The 21,662-nt window shown below is 44.2% G+C and overlaps 1 protein-coding gene and 1 pseudogene across 2 annotated transcripts in view; one reads left to right on the top strand and one right to left on the bottom strand.

The window, feature by feature from the left end:
* Positions 1 to 14,191, top strand: part of LOC118387929 (endoplasmic reticulum metallopeptidase 1-like) — a 38,307-nt pseudogene extending 24,116 nt beyond the window's left edge.
* A 2,139-nt stretch (positions 14,192 to 16,330) lies between these two features.
* The window catches only part of LOC118387927 (guanine nucleotide exchange factor subunit RIC1), a 64,015-nt gene continuing 58,683 nt past the window's right edge, over positions 16,331 to 21,662 (bottom strand). For both annotated transcript variants that reach the window (XM_035776769.2, XM_035776771.2), the window contains exon 27: positions 16,331 to 21,536. In XM_035776769.2, coding sequence (XP_035632662.1) covers positions 21,239 to 21,536 — 298 coding nt within the window. In that variant the 3' untranslated portion in view covers positions 16,331 to 21,238. The remainder of the gene's footprint in view (positions 21,537 to 21,662) is intronic.

Here is a 21,662-nt window from a genome sequence, read left to right as displayed (position 1 = left end):
CACCAACTTCAAACATCTGCTATCTGAGCAGCAAATAGCCCACCCATTTTTACCTACCTCATCCCCATACTGTTTTTATTTATTTACTTTTCTGCTCTTTTGCACACCAATATCTCTACCTGTACATGACCATCTGATAATTTATCACTCCAGTGTTAATCTGCAAAATTGTAATTATTCGCCTACCTCATGCCTTTTGAACACAATGTATATAGACTCCCCCTTTTTTTCCCTACTGTGTTATTGACTTGTTAATTGTTTACTCCATGTGTAACTCTGTGTTGTCTGCTCACACTGCTATGCTTTATCTTGGCCAGGTCGCAGTTGCAAATGAGAACTTGTTCTCAACTAGCCTACCTGGTTAAATAAAGGTGAAATAAAAATAAAATAAAAAAGTTGAGAACAAGTTCTCATTTACAATTGCGACCTGGCCAAGATAAAGCAAAGCAGTTTGACACATACAACAACACAGAGTTACACATGGAGTAAAACAAACATACAGTCAATAATACAGTAGAAAAATAAGTCTATATACGATGTGAGCAAATGAGGTGAGATAAAGGAGGTAAATAAAGGCAAAAAAAAGGCCATGGTGGCGAAGTAAATACAATATAGCAAGTAAAACACTGGAATGGTAGATTTGCAGTGGAAGAATGTGCGAAGTAGAAATAGAACTAATGGGGTACAAAGGAGCAAAATAACTAAATAAATACAGTAGGGGAAGAGGTTGTTGTTTGGGCTAAATTATAGATGGGCTATGTAACAGGTGCAGTAATTTGTGAGATACTCTTATACCTCCTAAAATCACATGCATATCTTAACAAAATACTTTAATTTTTCATATTATATGCGCAACATATTGGATGGAAACTTGACAAAGGGGATATACTTTCCAAGTTACAGTATTTCATCCATACAGTTTTTAATGTCATCACAAAATGAAAAGCAATATTACATTTGTTTTCCATAGCTCTTTACTGACCGTTCCCCACATTTTTATGTTAGAATTATTGTCCTCACAGGACAGTCTTGACACTATGCATTCGGGCAAGTAGCGTTCTCCTGGCATCTGCCAAACCCAGATTCGTCCGTCAGACTGCCAGATGGTGAAGTGCGATTCATCACTCCAGAGAATGTGTTTCCACTTTTATTTATTTATTTTACTTATTTTACCTTTATTTACCTTTATTTAACCAGGCAAGTCAGTTAAGAACAAATTCTTATTTTCAATGACGGCCTGTTCAGGGGCAGAACGACAGATTTGTACCTTGTCAGCTCAGGGGTTTGAACTTGCAACCTTCTGGTTACTAGTCCAACACTCTAACCACTAGGCTACTCTGCTCCAGAGTCCAAGCTTTACACCACTCCAGCTGAAGTTTTGCATTGCGTTTGGTGATCTTAGGCTTGTGTGCGACTGCTCAGCCATGGGAACCCATTTCATGAAGCTCATCTCAACAATTATTGTGCTGACATTGCTTCCCGAGGCAGTTTAGAACTCGGTAGTGAGTGTTGCAACCAAGGACAGATGATTTTTACGCACTTCAGCAATCGGTGGGCCCGTTCTGTGAGCTTGTGTGGCCTACCACTTCACGGCTGGGCCACTGTTGCTCCTAGACGTTTCCACTTCACAATAACAGCACTTACAGTTGACTTGGGCAGCTCTAGCAGGAAAGCAATTTGACGAACTGACTTGTTGGAAAGGTAGCATCCAATGACTGTGCTGCTGCCAATGTTTGTCTATGGACATTGCATGGCTGTGTGCTTGATTTTAGACACCTGTCAGCAACGGGTATGGCTGAAATAGCCAAATCCACTCATTTGAAGGGGTGTCCACATTCTTTTGTGTATATATAGTGCATCTCTGCCTTTGTATTGTTGGCCTATTTGTTTAAGTTTGCTTAATGATTGATATATTGTGTTGTGTTGCTGTTTGCTTAATGATTGATATATTGCGTTGTGTTGCTGTTTGCTTAATGATTGATATATTGCATTGTGTTTGCTTAGCAAATGCTTTTATTGAAAGCAATTGCCCGACTAATTATACCAGTGAATCCCTACAGCCATTCGGGCTGTTGCCTTCTAAAGGGCACATGGGCAGTATAATCCAGATGGGATTTGAACAGACAAAACCCTCTGATCCATTGTTAATTTATTAAACTGCTTGCCCTCACACAAATAAATCAAATGTGTTAGATGTGTTACCTCATCGTATCCCCAGGTGACAACATCCTGGCAGTACTGAAGCACCTGGTCATGTCTGAGGAGCTGGCAGACTCGTCCGAGTATGCCCATGGCAACATGGTGTTCTTTGACCTGCTTGGCATGGTGGTGGTGGCGTACCCGGCCCATGTTGGCACCATCATCAACTACATGACTGCCATAGCAACCTTCCTCTACCTGTTTAAGAAGTGCTTCCATCCCAGCAATATGGGTAAGGGTTCTCAAGAGCATATTTAATTTTATTAGTTCAATTGTTTGTGTTTTTATTAAATGGATAGGACCCGTGGAAAGGAGAGGTTGGAGGAGTGCGAGGCAGAAGGTCAATGGTGCTGATTCGAACCCACACCGACGTGTTCCAGGTTCAGCGGCACGAAGCACATGACACTCTGCCCTCTAATGGGTGTTGTATGTTTGTGAAGAATGTTAATGTGGTCTAAGAGTCCGTGCAGAGCAGGTTGGTCTAGTGCGGAATAGCCAACTCCTATGGAGGCTAGACTCCATTTACAGGCTAGATATTTTCTTCTGAGGTAGGTTAAAGCTGATGACGTCTGTATATCCCCTGTCTCTCTACCAGGAGGTTGTTACGTGAAGGAGTTGGCGTGTGCCACGGTGGCGGTCATCCTCAGCTGGTTGGTCACTCTGCTGACCGTGATCTTTGTAGCCTTTGTGGTGTCACTGATGGGACGATCCATGTTCTGGTAGTACCACTTGAAACACACATTCTCTTCAGGAAATGTACCTTTTATAGTTTATTCTGTTTTTGTTTCAAAACATTGAGATATAATATTGAGTATAACAAGAAAGTATACATGGAAGTAAACTTATCAAATCAATGTTTGTTCTGTATGGATATATTGGCTCGTCCCTACCACCCACTTTGGAGGACAATTCTATAATTTATTTTAAATAATGTTGAATATTGACATTACATAGACAAGACAAGACGTCAAGTCAATTTTGCATAAATATTGTATTTTCCATTGTACTCTCTTTAGGTACAACCACTTCTACACCTGCATGTTTATGTACGGTTCTGCTGCCACTGGGATGATGGTCCTCTTCCACACACTTTCCAAGAACCTCTATGGGGTGAGGTGTGTGTGTGTGCGTGTGTGTGTGTGTGTGTGTGTGTGTGTGTGTGTGTGTGTGTGTGTGTGTGTGTGTGTGTGTGTGTGTGTGTGTGTGTGTGTGTGTGTGTGTGTGTGTGTGTGTGTGTGTGTGTGTGAGAAAGGTATTCTCAGGAAGGTATTGGTGTGTGTGTATGTGTGTGAGAAAGGTATTCTCAGGAGGATATTTAGAGTGTGCAGACATGCACAGTGGCTAGTAATAATGAAGTGGTTTTGAACTCTGAACAGCCTGTGAATTAGGCCTCTGTTGGTGCTCAGCTCAAACATCTATAAGTGGAGCTGGGAGAGAGTGTAAACAGGGGGAAAGAGAGCGCAAACAGGGGGAAAGAGAGCGCGAGCAGGGGGAAAGAGAACACGAGCAGGGGAAAACAAGAGAGCGAGCAGGGGGAACAAGAGCGCAAGCAGGGGGAACAAGAGAGCGCGAACAGGGGGAAAGAGAGCGCGAACAGGGGGAAAGAGAGTGCGAGCAGGGGGAAAGAGAGCGCGAGCAGGGGGAAAGAGAGTGCGAGCAGGGGGAAAGAGAGTGCGAGCAGGGGAAAACAAGAGAGCGAGCAGGGGGAAAGAGAACACGAGCAGGGGAAAACAAGAGAGCGAGCAGGGGGAACAAGAGCGCAAGCAGGGGGAACAAGAGAGCGCGAACAGGGGGAAAGAGAGCGCGAACAGGGGGAAAGAGAGTGCGAGCAGGGGGAAAGAGAGCGCGAGCAGGGGGAAAGAGAGTGCGAGCAGGGGGAAAGAGAGTGCGAGCAGGGGGAAAGAGAGTGCGAGCAGGGGAAAACAAGAGAGCGAGCAGGGGGAAAGAGAACACGAGCAGGGGAAAACAAGAGAGCGAGCAGGGGAAAACAAGAGCGCGAGCAGGGGGAAAGAGAACACGAGCAGGGGAAAACAAGAGAGCGAGCAGGGGGAACAAGAGCGCAAGCAGGGGGAACAAGAGAGCGCGAGCAGGGGGAAAGAGAGCGCGAACAGGGGGAAAGAGAGCGCGAACAGGGGAAAGAGAGCGCGAGCAGGGGGAAAGAGAGCGCGAGCAGGGGGAAAGAGAGCGCGAGCAGGGGGAAAGAGAGCGCGAACAGGGGGAAAGAGAGCGCGAGCAGGGGGAAAGAGAGTGCGAGCAGGGGGAAAGAGAGCGCGAGCAGGGGGAAAGAGAGCGCGAACAGGGGGAAAGAGAGCGCGAGCAGGGGGAAAGAGAACGCGAGCAGGGGAAAACAAGAGAGCGAGCAGGGGGAACAAGAACGCGAGCAGGGGGAAAGAGAGCGCGAGCAGGGGGAAAGAGAGCGCGAACAGGGGGAAAGAGAGCGTGAGCAGGGGGAAACGAGAGCGAGCAGGGGGAAAGAGAGCGCAAGCAGGGGGAACAAGAGCGCAAGCAGGGGGAAACGAGAGCGAGCAGGGGGAAAGAGAGCGCGAGCAGGGGGAAAGAGAGTGCGAGCAGGGGGAAAGAGAGTGCGAGCAGGGGGAAAGAGAACACGAGCAGGGGGAAACGAGAGCGAGCAGGGGGAAAGAGAGCGCAAGCAGGGGGAACAAGAGCGCAAGCAGGGGGAAACGAGAGCGAGCAGGGGGAAAGAGCGTGAGCAGGGGGAACAAGAGCGCAGGCAGGGGAAAACAAGAGCGCGAGCAGGGGGAAAGAGAACACGAGCAGGGGAAAACAAGAGAGCGAGCAGGGGGAAAGAGAACACGAGCAGGGGAAAACAAGAGCGCGAGCAGGGGGAAAGAGAACGCGAGCAGGGGAAAAAAACGAGAGCGAGCAGGGGGAAAGAGAGCGCAAGCAGGGGGAACAAGAGCGCAAGCAGGGGGAAACGAGAGCGAGCAGGGGGAAAGAGAGCGCGAGCAGGGGGAAAGAGAGTGCGAGCAGGGGGAAAGAGACAAGTTCTGGCCTGGTTTAGATCTTATCTGTCGGAAAGATATCAGTTTGTCTCTGTGAATGGTTTGTCCTCTGACAAATCAACTGTACATTTCGGTGTTCCTCAAGGTTCTGTTTTAGGACCACTATTGTTTTCACTATATATTTTACCTCTTGGGGATGTTATTCGAAAACATAATGTAAACTTTCACTGCTATGCGGATGACACACAGCTGTACATTTCAATGAAACATGGTGAAGCCCCAAAATTGCCCTCGCTAGAAGCATGTGTTTCAGACATAAGGAAGTGGATGGCTGCAAACTTTCTACTATTAAACTCGGACAAAACAGAGATGCTTGTTCTAGGTCCCAAGAAACAAAGAGATCTTCTGTTGAATCTGACAATTAATCTTAATGGTTGTACAGTCGTCTCAAATAAAACTGTGAAGGACCTCGGCGTTACTCTGGACCCTGATCTCTCTTTTGAAGAACATATCAAGACCATTTCGAGGACAGCTTTTTTCCATCTACGTAACATTGCAAAAATCAGAAACTTTCTGTCCAAAAATGATGCAGAAAAATTAATCCATGCTTTTGTCACTTCTAGGTTAGACTACTGCAATGCTCTATTTTCCGGGGGATAAAGCACTAAATAAACTTCAGTTAGTGCTAAATACGGCTGCTAGAATCCTGACTAGAACCAAAAAATTTGATCATATTACTCCAGTGCTAGCCTCTCTACACTGGCTTCCTGTCAAAGCAAGGGCTGATTTCAAGGTTTTACTGCTAACCTACAAAGCATTACATGGGCTTGCTCCTACCTACCTCTCTGATTTGGTCCTGCCGTAATACCTACACGTACGCTACGGTCACAAGACGCAGGCCTCCTAATTGTCCCTAGAATTTCTAAGCAAACAGCTGGAGGCAGGGCTTTCTCCTATAGAGCTCCATTTTTATGGAACGGTCTGCCTACCCATGTCAGAGACGCAAACTCGGTCTCAACCTTTAAGTCTTTACTGAAGACTCATCTCTTCAGTGGGTCATATGATTGAGTGTAGTCTGGCCCAGGAGGGGAAGGTGAACGGAAGGGGAGCAACGAACCGCCCTTGCTGTCTCTGTCTGGCCGGTTCCCCTCTTTCCACTGGGATTCTCTGCCTCTAACCCTGTTACGGGGGCTGAGTCACTGGCTTGCTGGGGCTCTCTCGTGCCGTCCCTGGGGGGGTGCGTCACCTGGGTGGGTTGATTCACTGTTGTGGTCGGCCTGGCTGGGAAAGGGTTGTACCGTGGCGGAGATCTTTGTGGGCTATACTCGGCCTTGTCTCAGGATGGTAAGTTGGTGGTTGAAGATATCCCTCTAGTGGTGTGGGGGATGTGCTTTGGCAAAGTGGGTGGGGTTATATCCTTCCTGTTTGGCCCTGTCCGGGGGTGTCCTCGGATGGGGCCACAGTGGGACCCCTCCTGTCTCAGCCTCCAGTATTTATGCTGCAGTAGTTTATGTGTCGGGGGGCTAGGGTCAGTTTGTTATATCTGGAGTACTTCTCCTGTCCTATTCGGTGTCCTGTGTGAATCTAAGTGTGCGTTCTCTAATTCTCTCCTTCTCTCTTTCTTTCTCTCTCTCGGAGGACCTGAGCCCTAGGACCATGTCCCAGGACTACCTGACATGAGGACTCCTTGCTGTCCCCAGTCCACCTGGCCATGCTCCTGCTCCAGTTTCAACTGACCTGAGCCCTAGGACCGTGCCCCAGGACTACCTGACATGAAGGCTCCTTGCTGTCCCCAGTCCACCTGACTGTGCTGCTGCTCCAGTTTCAACTGTTCTGCCTTATTATTATTCGACATGCTGGTCATTTATGAACATTTGAACATCTTGGTCATGTTCTGTTATAATCTCTACCCGGCACAGCCAGAAGAGGACTGGCCACCCCACATAGCCCGGTTCCTCTCTAGGTTTCTTCCTAGGTTTTGGCCTTTCTAGGGGAGTTTTTCCTAGCCACCGTGCTTTTACACCTGCATTGTTTGCTGTTTGGGGTTTTAGGCTGGGTTTCTGTACAGCACTTTGAGATATCAGCTGATGTACGAAGGGCTATATAAATAAATTTGATTTGATTTGATTTGAGAGTGCGAGCAGGGGGAAAGAGAGTGCGAGCAGGGGAAAGAGAACACGAGCAGGGGGAAACGAGAGCGAGCAGGGGGAAAGAGAGCGCAAGCAGGGGGAACAAGAGCGCAAGCAGGGGGAAACGAGAGCGAGCAGGGGGAAAGAGAGAGCGAGCAGGGGGAACAAGAGCGCAGGCAGGGGGAAAGAGAGCGCGAGCAGGGGGAAAGAGAGAGCGAGCAGGGGGAAAGAGAGAGAGAACAGAGGGAAAGAGAGCGAGAGAGGGAGAGAGAGAGAGAGAGAGAGAGAACAGAGAGAGAGAGGGAAGAGAGAGAGAGAGAGAGAGAAGAGAGAGAGAGAGAGAGGAAAGAGAGAGAGAGAGAGAGAGAGAGAGAGAGAGAGAGAGAGAGAGAGAGAGCAGAGTTAAGTGGTAATAATGTGTTTGCCCTTTAGTGACCTGCCTCTCTATGGGTTTTCTCCTGCTGTAAATGTCACCCAGGTTTCTTCCATGCCCTTGCTGACCCCTCTCACTCCGTGTGTCTGTCTGTTCCTCCTGCAGGGTGTGCGTCGCCTGGAGGTGGGGGAGCTCTACTTTGATGTGAGCCTGTTGCTGTGGTGTGGCGCGCTGGTTTACTTCACAGCTCACGGCCTTTGCTCTGCCTACGTCCCCATGCTCATGGTGGCCTTCCCTCTGGCCACCAAGCTGCTCCTGGCCAAGGAGTTCAAACTCCGAGGTAAAGAGACTAGAGTGGTCAAAACATTGTGCCACACTGTACCTGGGTCTGTGTTACAGATTTCTAACTTTTCCTCAAATTTCTCTCCCATGAGGAAGTTCCTTTTCATGGAGAATAAATGGATACGGGTTAGTGTTGATACTAGGGTTGGGTGATATTTTGCGGTGACCTCTTCTATGGTATGCTACTCCAAATATCTCGATGTCCAATATAATCGTTTGACCAAATCCTTTTTTTGTTTGATGTTGTACTGATTACCAATATTATAGTCACATCCTCATTAAAGAATCTTTGTGTGGCCAAAAAATGAGGCCTGAGTTAATTCATTTGGACTTCATTTTCAACACATCGATATAGCCTAACTGATAAAAAAAAAAGGCCGTTTTATTTGTGAAGTTCAAATAGACCATAGTCTTTCTTCCACTTCACGATATATCGTCAATGTCAAATATCACGATATTCTATTTTAATCATATATCAACCCAACTCTACTGGATACTGTTCATTGGTCCCATTGTTGTTATTATTACGTGTGATGTTTAATTAGAAAGTCTTTTTCAGTTCATTTCAGCTCAGCAACAACACTGATGCATTGATGTGTCTAACCATTGTTGTTTTTTTAAACTGGAAAGGCAGGAATTGTTATTATTCTGGCTGTTAATATGTCCCTCCTGTCCTGCTTTGGTCCAGGTGTAGCTGTGGATAACTCTGTGCTCTACCAGCTGGGTTAGGGTTAGTTCATGTAAATGTATCTCTCCTGTCTATATCTCTAGGTGCTTCGGTGAAGTACTCTGTGCTCTACCAGCTGGGTCTGGCTTTGCCCTATGTCCACTTCATGTCCCTGATCTGGTTGGTGTTTGAGATCTTCACGCCCACCCTGGGGAGGATCAACACATGCCCTCCTGATGTGGTCCTGGCCACCATCGTCACCTTCACCACACTCGTCTTCTCCTCCTTCTTTGTCAGTACAGTTACTGTACCTCTTTAGCGAAACATTAGAAACTCAACTGTCTTGTTTCAAGTGTCTCTTAGGAGCAAAAATGTGATGACAGGTAAAACCACTGTGTTTTTAAGCCTCTCTCGTTCTCCTTTTCTGTCTGTTTTCTTCTCTCTTCCAGCTCCACTTTATCTACCTGGCCAGGTCTACTAAGTGGCTGTTGGCAGGTCTGGGAACAGTGTTTACTGTGTTTCTGTTGCTTGTATCCTGCGGTATGTTCTTTCCCTACACAGCAGACCCGTCCGGCCCACGCCCCAAACGGGTCTCCATCCAGGTGAGACCATCTGAGGATCTTTCTGCTTACACACACACACACACACACACACACACACACACACACACACACACACACACACACACACACACGACAGCTTTTTATTTAACCTTTTATTTATCCAGGCAAGTCAGTTAATAACAAATCTATTATTGTAATGAAATTCATTAATGGTTTATTTAGTTAGAAACAGATACAAACACATTGACACATTGAATAAACTTTTATTATCTGATGCGGGGACCCCCCCCCAAAAGCACACCACTCGTATCTTCCACGGTCTGGACGGCCAGGTGGAGAGTAGAGACTCAGGTCTGTGGATCAACAGCTGTGACTACACTGGCATGCAGCACATCACGTCTATCATACCAGAGATCAATGATACCATCAAGACCAATTGTCAGGAGGACAGGCCTTTCTGTGGCTTCCCCTGGTTCAGATCTGATAAGTAAGTCACACCCACAGAATTAAGTGGAACGTTATTATAATTACAATACATTTGATGTGTTGTATCTCCGTGACTACTCTGCTCTGTTGTTTAACATTATGTTGCCCGTGATGGATTCTGTTTATGTCTTATGACTTGATGGTGCTCTGTCCATGTAGTTAGGTGGATCATATCTTTCTTTGACTTGTTTTACGACATTGCATGTATGTTTCTGCATATGTATCAAGATGTTCAAATAAACCTAAACCTCGTAGAACGCACAGTATCAGTCAACAGTTTGGACACACCTACTCATTTTTTTTATTGAACCTATATTTAACTAGGCAAGTCAGTTTAGAACAAATTCTTATTTACAATGACGGCCTACAAATTCAAGGGTTTTGTCTTTATGTTTTAAACTATTTTCTGCATTGTAGAATAATAGTGAAGACATCAAAACTATGAAATAACACACATGGAACCATGTGACCAAACAATTGTTAAACATATCGAAATATATTTTTAGATTCTTCAAAGTAGCCACCCTTTGTGTTAATGACAACTTTGTACACTCTTGGCATTCTCTCAACCAGCTTCACCTGCACTTCACCTGCGCTTCATGGTTTTTGCAACTGCATTTGAAGAAACTTTCAAAGTCCTTGAACTTTTCCAGATTGAATGACCTTCATGTCTTAAAGTAATGATGGACTGTCATTTCTCTTTGCTTATTTTTATTTTATTTTATTTTTTTTAACCTTTATTTAACCAGGCAAGTCAGTTAAGAACAACAGATTTGTACCTTGTCAGCTCGGGGGTTTGAACTTGCAACCTTTCGGTTACTAGTCCAACGCTCTAACCACTAGGCTACCCTGCCGCCCCAATATTATTTGAGCTGTTATTGCCATAATATGGACTTGGTCCTTTACCAAATAGGGATATCTTCTGTATACCACCCCTACCATGTCACAACACAACTGATTGGCTCAAATGCATTAAGAAGGAAAGAAATTCCACAAATTAATTTTTAACAAGGCACACCAGTTAATTAAATTGCATTCCATGTGACTACCTCATCAAGCTAGTTGAGAGAATGCCAAGAGTGTACGAACTGTCATCAAGGCAAAGGGTGGCTACTTTGAAGAATCTCAATCTATATTTAGATTTGTTGAACACTTTTTTGGTTACTGCATGACTCCATATGTGTTATTTCATAGTTTAGATGTCTTCACTATTATTCTAGTCGGTGTGTCCAAACTTTGACTGGCACTGTATACTTAAAAAGAAAGAAACTGTTTTTAAAATGTTACTATATCATGCATATACCATATATTTATTTTTGAACACTTCCTGGCAAGTTTTGTCTGGTTCAGCAAAAAAAAAGGTCTGAAAAAACCAAAACGTTTCTTGTTTTCAGGAATAACTGGTACCTCCCAGCCCCTGAGGTCTTTCCCAAGTCTCCTGTGGAGTTTCAGCTCCTTTCTAAAGAGGAGACAAAATGGGGAACAGTTAGGTTGACTTTTGAAGTCAAAGGTGAGATGTCCCTTTCATCCTCTAATCCTCTGCACCGTGTATCTACATCCTCTCCTCCTACCTTCTGTAAGATCCAATACCCCTCTCAGCTCTTTCCAAATATTTTGTAAAAATGGCACTACCATCGTGTGACTAGAACCCATAGTTTGTTACATGTATGTATGTATGTATGTATGTATGTATGTATGTATGTGTGTCCTCCAGGTCCCAGCCACATGTCCCTCTACCTCATGCCCCACCGAGGAGCCTCTCTGTCTAGCTGGTGGTTTGGGGACGGCACCCCCCAGTTATACCTGGCTAGAGAGTATTTCATATTCTACACCCATGGCCTGGATGCCCCACCCTGGAACTTCTGGTTCGAAATACAGGTATTGAATATTAGGGATTTAAGGTTCCAAGCAGGCAAAGCTGGTGACAGTCAAAATTGGGTGTTATCTGATTGTAAATTACATAATTTGGACCAGTTGTGCCTGCTGGGTTAGCGCTTAATTTCATACATTGTGCGAAAAAAGCAATGTACAGTACCAGTCAAAAGTTGATACACCTACTCATTCAAGTTTATTATTATAATTTTTTTTTTATTACAATGTTCTACTTTGTAGAATAATAGTGAAGACATCACAACTATGAAATAACAAATATGGAATGGTAACCAAAAAATTGTTAAACAATATATTTTATATTTGAGATTCTTCAAAGTAGCCACCCTTTGCCTTGATGACAGCTTTGTGAATTCTCTCAACTGGAATGCTTTTCCAACAGTCTTGATGGAGTTCCCACATATGCTGAACACTTGTTGGCTGCTTTTCCTTCACTCGTTCACTCTGAGATCCAACTCATCCCAAACCATCTCAATTGGGTTGAGGTCAGGTGATTGTGGATGCCAGATCAACTGATGCAGCACTCCAATCACTCTCCTTCTTGGTCGAATAGCCCTTACACAGATGATAGTCCCACTAAGTGCAAACCAGATGGGATGGCGTATCGCTGCAGAATCCTGTGGTAGCCATGCTGGTTAAGTATGCCTTGAATTCTAAATAATTCACAACAGTGTCACCAGCAAAGCAGCCCACACCACCTCCTCCTCCATGCTTCACAGTGGGAACCACACATGCGGAGATAATCCGTTCACCTACTCTGCGTCTCACAAAGACACGGCAGTTGGAGCCAAAAATCTCAAATTTGGACTCCTCAGACCAAAGGACAGATTTCCACCTGTCTAATGTCCATTGCTCCTGGACTTCCTGACGGGCCGCCCCCCAGGTGGTAAGGGTAGGGAACAACACGTCTGCCACGCTGATCCTCAACACTGGGGCCCCTCAGGGGTGTGTACTTAGTCCCCTCCTATACTCCCTGTTCACCCACGACTCCAACACCGTCATTAAGTTTGCTGACGAAACAACAGTGGTAGGCCCGATCACTGATTGGCTCAAACACATTAAGAAGTTAAGAAATTCCACAAATTAACAAGGCACACCTGTTAATTGAAATTCATTCCAGGTGACTGCCTCATGAAGCTGGTTGGGAGAATGCGCGAAGCTGTCAAAGGCAAAGGGTGGCTACTTTGAAGAAAAATGTAAAATATAGTTTGAATTGTTTAACACTTTGTTTGGTTACTGCATGATTCCTTCCATATGTGTTATTTCATAGTATTGATGTATTCACTATTATTCTACAATGTAGAAAATAGTACAAATATAGAAAAACCCTGGAATGAGTAGGTGTCCAAACTTTTGACTAGTACTGTATTTTCAAAAGCACACAAATTTGTGCAGTGTACATTTATATGTGTGTTTATTTATTGTCCATTAATGATTGTGTGTTTTGATGTTTCTGTATTTCCCCTCTCCAGCCTCCCAGCGAGGAGGGCCCAGAGGGGATGATCTCAGTAGCCATCTCATCTCACTACTACTTTGGAGAGGACCAGAGGACTGTTCAGCTCGACGACATGCTACAGAGGTTCCCCAAGTGGGCGTTCCCCTCTTCCTGGGTCTCCACCTATCACATGTACAGATACTAAGATAATGGGCCCGTTGTTGGGCCTGCTTCCCCTCCACTCCAATACACTGAAACAGGCAGACACATGCAGACAGACACACGGACATGCATGTCCCCAGTTCACTGGCATATTCATCACTTTGTCAATAGGCTAGTTGCTAACAGGAGAGCCACTTAAGCCAAGCAACCTTTTTTTATACAGTATATTGTAACAGGTAGGACTAACTTACTGACAAGGGCATGGTCCAACGGAGTTCTTCCTTTTTTTTTGTGGGGATAGAGGTAATTAAGGGCGTTGTTTTTTTTACTCTCTCTACCTAACTGTTTTGTATCTATTCTACCTCCTGCCAGCTCTGTCAACAAGCATGAGGTCAAAAGCATCAGTCTATAGCATCACTATCTATATTTTCAGGAAAGGCTACAGTGCCTTAGATGTCTGGTTCGGACCTTTCCAGGGCCAAGCTCAAAGTTACATTTCACTTATTTTACATTTCCCTAGGGTGTATTCTGTTACCTTCAAACAGTTTATTTGGATTTTTTATATATATATATATATATATAAAAGTTTTAATGGGTTGAATGAATGTTTGTGTGAATTAAATTGTCATGTTTGGATTGTTTATATGTTATTGTACTGCAAGTGCTATGAATGTTTTTTTTACAGGGAAACTGGATCATTCAGAGGGCACAAGGCTTGCACTCCTATCATTTAAATAGAGTTGATTAGATCAAAATCAATGCAATGAAATGTTCATTCAAGTTTGGTGTGAGTTTTTGCATGAATTTGGTTAAAAGGACAGTGGATTTGTTCGTACTTTGAGAACTTGCTACCAAACTCGTGTGTATCAGACACACTGTTATTTCTCAGAGATGATGCTAAACTGAAGACACACGTTACTAATTTTGGGTTCTGAGAATATGAAATAGTTAGTTATTAAACATGTACTTTTTTTTCTCTTTCCTTTTCAAGTCAATATGTTTTTAGGTTTTGTGGAACATAAGAGTGATCATTGTCCCAGAGGAGGGACTGATGTATATTGACTAATTGATTTGAGAATGTTTCAGTATGTTTATAACTGTAGAAGTGCATTGGGAGTAGTGACAAGTGTGTTATGTGTTAGATGGAATATATGTGCAAATGTATCTGTAGCAGGAGGCGAGGTACACATGAGGCCTGTGTTTGAGAAGGAATGTTTACATGGGGCTGTTAAGTGGGATGGAACATGACTGCAGTGGAGATCTGTGGGGGCTTATAGATTAAGGTCGTGGTGATAGATGGGTATCATTCCCAGAGACTAGGTATATTGTTACAGGGGATAGCTCGTAGGAGAGGGAGGACGGCGAACTGTGCACAATATAGGGAAGTTAAATTGAACTTTACACATACCTAGATCAGGGTGAAAGTAGCTGAGATAGAGTGGGCAGTTCAGACTATGGTAAACTTTCAAGAAACATGTGACTCAGTTTTGTTAGGTTGGATCTGTGTTTGCAAGTTCTCTCGAGCCATCATTGTAAATAAGAATTTGTTCTTAACTGACTTACCTAGTTAAATAAAAGGTTAGATAAAACAAAAAAAGTCACCCAGCTCCTCCACACAATCCACGGCCTTCCAGTCGGCGTTCACATCCACTACAAGATTATGGTGCTGGTCTACGGAGCAGCAAGAGGAACTGTCCCTCGCTGCCTTCAGGCTGTGCTCAAACCCTATGCTCTGCCACCTCTGGTCTCTTGGCTCCCACTCAGCCCAGTCCAAGCTCTTCTCTGTCCTGGCACCCCAATGGTGGAACCAGCTTCCACTGAAGCTAGGACAGCAGAGTCGCTGCCCATCTTCCGAAAGCACCGGAAACCCTACCTCTTCAAAAAGTACCTCAAATAATCCCCCTCCTCACCTCGAACCCCAATAATAATCCTGAACCAACACTTGCACTTGACCCCCCCCCCTCCCCAGCTCAGAATTTGCTGATAGCTACTCTAAGGAAATGTGTATTTACTATGCCTGTGATGTGGTTGTCCCACCTAGATAATTTAAGATGAATGCACTGTAAATCGCTCTGGATAAGTGTGTCTGCTAAATGACTAAAATGTTCATGTAAAATATGATGGGGGGGAAAAAAGTGAGAAAAAAAAAAACCCCACTATTTAAAGAAAATGTCTCATTGAGCCGACATTTGCAGCCCTTACCGTGAATGTAGTCACCACAAACGTGAGTTCGAACAGATCTTCCTCGATAGGGATCGATTCCAGCACTAAGGCGGGGGGGATTCAATCCGATCACAATTGTTCATTCTTTATATGGTGCATTGCTAACAAAACGCAATCACTAGTGTCTTGATAGTGCACTCGTTTCCATGTTCACCAAAGCACATGTCAAGTTCAAACAAACTATGATAAACATTATTCAAAAGGAGCTAGCAAAGGGCTACAAATAGTCATAGCCCATTAAACATGGTTAATTCCAATGCGCTAATTTAATCTGGGTCAGTATTTGGTGGAAATATTAATTGAATCCATTGATATGGGCCTCGAATTTCACTTAAATGTCCTTGAATTTTTTTTAAATGAAACATTTAGTAATTCATATCGCTGATATCATTTAACTTAAATTTGAGTTCGAAAAATGGGATCTGAAATTGACATGGCAACATCTGAAGTCCATGTTTATTCATTGATTGTCTTTGCTGAATGAGTTTTCTGGGGACCTATCTTGCCATGTTTTGTTCAAATTTAACTCCCTTATCCCTTTTTTTAGTTACACATTTTACTTAGTTGCAGAGTATTTCAGAGCCACTGAATAAAGTGAAGTTTTGTATGACATTTTTAGATATTCATCAACTGGAGTTACCCCCTAACCATACCGTTAAATCAGTTATTACAGCATGAAAAATGATATCAACCATGTTAATCCTGTTATGGGAATGGTGTGTAAGTGAAACAGAACCACTTTTTTCCTCCATGCAAAAAAAGGAAGCTTGAAATGTACATGTGTTCAAATGAAGATACCACCGTGTAGAGCAATAAAGTGCTTAATACATGATTTAACCGTTATTGTGGTAGTCGTCGTCTTGAAAATATCAATTGCGATTGGGAAAAAAATAAGTCATTTTTTTGTTTTTAAAAATAATTTATTGTTCTTTTATGTACAGGAAAAAAATAAAATAGAAAACAAAAAATTAGTAGAAAAGGCTAATTGTACAAGAAACACTATATACTGTACACTGCATTGAAGATGTCCAACTGTCTGCATGACCCAGGTAATGTGTCATAGATAGGCAATACTTTAAAGTACAATATGAAGTAAAAAGAGTCCTCTTCCACTCAGTGTGTCTTTGATCACCTATATAGTGTGTGTATGAACCAGAGATGTTCTTATAACGTCCTTTGTTTGAACACAGTACCGCTGTGTCATGTATGACTGTGCTTTTCCCAGCAGCAAAGACAAGACACGCAAAACAATAGGCTTCTCATCCTCAGATCAGACAGAAACATGACGTGTATAATCATAATATCCATTTCTATATGATGTAGAAAAAGAACTAACTGAAAAATTGGTTTGAGCGTCAATGGTTGGTTATCTTTCTCATCACAGAGGGAGGGTGTGTGGGGGGAAGATTCATTGTACATCTTTGCACCTTTACACAAGCACTCATCTTCTCAACGACCTGCACACGCCGACCGAAAGCCTCTGAACATTTTGTCTTTGGTTAGCCAAGTACTGTACGCGTGTTCGGTAAACTTCACAGTTTGAGAGCAGGCAGCAAAGTGAGCCACCGACTGCATATACTATACCGTACTGAAAGCAGAGATGGGATATAGCTAAGCACATCAATGCTGTGTACAGTCGTCGTGACTGTACAAAGGGATTTTCTTCATGCAGCAGAACAATAAATGACAATCAGAATAGAGGCCAAACAGAAAAACTGCAAACAACCATGTACACTACAAACACAGTAAGCTGCAGCAAAAATAATGATTAAAATACAAATATTTTGGTCTGTATGAGTGACAGAAAGAAGGAGGAGCAGAGAACGCAAATAAAAGGCTGAGAACAGAAAATAAAAGGATTCAAATAAAACTGTTTTAAAAACCAGGATAAAGCTGAAACAAAGTAACATTTCAGAATTGCACGATTTAATACGGATGTACTTACTGTAAGTAAGTGGACACCATTGCTGTACTTTCTGTAGTTGTAGGGACCTAATATAATAGAGGAACACAGCCTACATGCACAGTAAGTTATCCAGAACCGGTGTGTTCAGAGCACCAGCAGTTGTCTAGGGCAGTGTTGTCCCAATTCCAGTCCTTGAGTATCCCTGGGCCCCTATTCATAAAGCGTCTCAGAGTAGAAGTGCTTAGGATCCATTTGGCTTCTCAGATCATAATGTATAAGATTACATGGACAAGGGGGATCTGAGCCGAGATCAGACAATGACGAGACAGCCAATAGGGAGGAGGTCAGAGACCTGACCGTGTGGTGCAAGGGCAACAACTTCTCCGTCAGAGTGGTCAAGACAAAGGAGATGAATGTGGACTACAGGAAAAGGAGGACCGAGCACGCCTTCATTCTCATCGACAGGGCTTTAGTGGAGCAGGTTGAGAGCGTCCACGTCACCAACAAATTAACAAGCACACCAAGACAGTTGTGAAGAGGGCATGACAAAACCTATTCCCCCTCAGGGGACTGGAAATATTTGGCATGGGTCCTCAAAAGGTTTTACAGCTGCACCATCGAGAGCATCCTGACGGGTTGCATCACTGCCTGGTATGGAAACTGCTCGGCCACCGACTGCAAGGCACTACAGAGGGTAATGTGTACGGCCCAATACATCACTGGGGCCAAGCTTCTTGCCATCCAGGAGGCAATACCAGGCGGTGTCAGAGGAAGGCCCTAAAAATTGTCAAAGACTCCAGCCACCCTAGTCATAGACTGTTTTCTCTCCTACTGCACGGAAAGTACCGGAGCGCCAAGTATAGGTCCAAGAGGCTTCTAAACAGCTTCTACCACCAAGTCATAAGACTCCTGAACATCTAATCAAATGGCTACCCAGACTATTGGTGCCCACACACACTCATTGACTCCATACCAGCCTCGCTATTGTTATTTTACTGCTGCTCTTTAATTATTTGTTACTTTATTTCTCAAAACTGCATTGTTGGTTACGGGCTTGTAAGTCAGCATTTCACTAAGGTCCACACCCGTTGTATTCCGCGCATGTGACAAATAATATTTGATTAGCAGTGTTCCTCAACTCCTCAAGTACCCCCACACAGCACACATCTTTGTTGTAGCCCCGGACAAACACACCAGATTCAACTCGGATCCCCCGTGTCCACGTAATCGTATACATTAATGATCTGAAAAGCAAAACTGTACCTCCTACTCAGAGACACGTAACGAACTGAGGCCCAGTTTTTAGGAGCTCTTTTCATGTCAGGCGGTGGGATATGGGTCTAAAGACTCAGATGACTACAGTATGTCGAGGCAAAAGCAACTAAATAGCTCTCCATTAGCTGCTTTGATATAGCCAAAATAAAAACTATTTGAAGAATTAAAAAAAAAATGACTATTTAGAATAGTAATAACAACACAACCAATAAATAAGAATAACACTCTACCTCATAAAAGCTCGATTCCATGTGAGGATACTGTACTTTAGTCAACAAAACAAAATCATTAACAGATGCAACACCACTTGGTCTTTGCCGTTACATCGTACACACACAGCCGCTTCGGAGTTGGAGATTCTCCTAAAAAGTCACTGTTATCAGTATCGCCGCTTGTGATCAAGGTTTTGGTATGTTACCACGGTGATAACGACCAAGACATTATAGACCTAGGTCCGTATAGAAACTATGGGACGTTATTCTGTATTCATTAAAGAGCCCAGGACCTCTTCAACTCCACAGCAATTCCTAAGGAAAGACAAAAGATCACTGATAGGAGATAAAACACAATCCTACCTTAAAAACGATAACGATATATGACGTTAAGTTAAACACAATTTTTTTTTTTTTTGTCTTTACAAAGGGGCGAATAAAAGTGAACTCTGGCATATCAATATAAGGTGAATGAACATAGCTTTGTTTCTCCTATGGTTTTGCTTCCCATTGGATCCTCCACAGGGCCGAAGCCAATTCATTGAGCACTAATGTTTCAATTCTCGAGCCAAGTACATGTGTGAAGATGCAGGTCATGATCATCATAATAAAATGTGGTTTGTCCTCAGATATGGTTAAAGATTCTCCTTTCAGGAGACAGTCATGGTTTGTTTGAATTCATTTGAGGGCTGCTTATATTTGTTCTGTTACACACGTTTGAAATGGAAATGTTTTTTAGTTGTTGTTGGCATATCCGAACTCCCCTGGAGTGTCCCGCAGGGACTGGGGTCACAATCCTATAGTGCAACAGGAGCTATTAGGGTTAAGTGCCTTACTCAAGGGCACAGCAACAGAGTTTTTATCACCTTGTCGGTTTCCGGTATTCAAACCAGCAACCTTTCGCTTACTGGCCCAAACGCTCTAACCTTGGGGCTACCACCCCCCCCCCCCCCCACCCACGGTTGAGGGCTGATCAGGCCCTCCTCAACATACATGACCAATCCAGGTCATCACACACACACACACACACACATAGACACGTCTTCGCTCTTGACCAAGAGCATTCTCACGCCACAGTCTAGCATCGAAATAAGGGGACATCATTTCCTAAATGAATGCTATGGATGTTGACGAACACCTCCCTCCACATTATTGACAAAGGTATCATAAAACATGTGTATAATCCACTGTACACCGTGAGGTATGAAAAGACGAGACCCCTCCCCTTTGCACAACACACGACTCTCGTAAAATGTCCCGGCAACACCGTTCGTGGGTTTCAGGGGCGGTTTCTTGCCAGAAGTACCAAAAGTTATACTTGAACTTACTCCACGAAAAAGTACAATAGACGTTTGTACAAAAAAACGTGAAAAAAATCGAAAGGTTTAACTGTTCAGTTCTGTGGAATGGCTGCCAATGAAAGGTTTGTTTGACAGGTCTCTCGGGAGAACATCACGGATGCTTTCTCTTCCTGGTGCTCTCCCTAACAAGTCGCCACGGAGATCTGACTGGGAATTCGCTCACATCACACAGAAAAGCCAGCCGAGCGGTATACATTTATACCTAGACGGCCACTAAAGCCTAGCCGAGACCACAACACAGACAGCGAGCAATTCTCTGATCTGAAAAGCACATTTTGGTCAAAAGCTAAATTGCAACAAACTGCCTGCTTTGTACTCGAACACTTCATTCCAGAATAAACCCCGACGAGCCCAAACTCGTACTCTGCAAAAAAAAACTTGGTCTGTGATCTAATTCTTTAAAAAGGAATTACGTGGGAAGTAGAATAAACGTAGAGGTTTGAACCACCTGTCGTACAGTATGGATATCTTAGGTGTTTTTGTTTGGGTGCTATGAATTGGCTGTGTCCTGGCAAGCTCTGTTTGCAGTGACTCAAGTCCATAATACTGACACTCAACCTACTCCACTCACTCAGACCCTCTTCCAGCACAGGGATGGATGAGTATGCGGACAGGAGAGAAACAAAGAGAGAGCTTCCTTGTGTTTCACACCCAAAGTATGGTAACACACAAAAGCCTCACATAAACAAGCATAAACTCTCACACACACACACACACACACACACACACACACACACACACACACACACACACACATGGTCGATGTAACATATCTGGGTCCACATCAGCCAACAAAACTGGTTCTAGACCCACAATGCAGAGTATTCAGTCTTTGAGGATCCCTTCCTCCTCTTCTTTCTCATCCTGTGTCCCATCACACACCCGCACCACACCCCTTCACCTGCCCAGCAAGGTCAGAGGTTAGGACAGGGCTGTAGTCATTAGGGCACACACACCGTAGCAAAAACATTTTATGTAGTCCCTCCCTGTTTCAGCCCATTTTCTCCCGTTTTGGTGGCTAATGAACACGACCCAGGTCAGGACAGGGCACGTCAGGACAGGGTGCAGTCATACGCCCCCTCGTCGGCCGCCTGCTCCTCCTGCTCCTCTGGAGCTCCTCCGTCCTCTGTCACTAACCCTCCAGAGGGCTCCGAGGGCAGGGCCAGGCCCAAGGGAGCAGGCCCTCTACTGTCCTCCGCCCTGGGGCATCCGGGCTGGGGCTCAGTCTGCTTGGAGTTGGGGTTGGAAGCCCCTGACTGGAAGGCTTCAGGCTGGACCTGCTCCACAGCAGTCTCTATTAGCTTCTGCAGCTGGGGCCGGATCAGGTTCAGGAAGGGTTTATAGCCCAGGCTACAGGGAGGAGGAGAGGAGAGCGAGGGAGCCAGTATTCAGAAGAATATTCATAGCCATTTCAAGCATTCATTTAATTTTTTTGTCATAGACATGGGCACACACGTGCAGCAACAGTTCTCCTAG

This window comes from Oncorhynchus keta, chromosome 9, assembly GCF_023373465.1.
Source record: "Oncorhynchus keta strain PuntledgeMale-10-30-2019 chromosome 9, Oket_V2, whole genome shotgun sequence".
Taxonomy (NCBI): Eukaryota; Metazoa; Chordata; class Actinopteri; order Salmoniformes; family Salmonidae; genus Oncorhynchus; species Oncorhynchus keta.
Note: the sequence above shows the minus strand (reverse complement) of the source record. Positions and strands in the feature narration are given on the sequence as shown.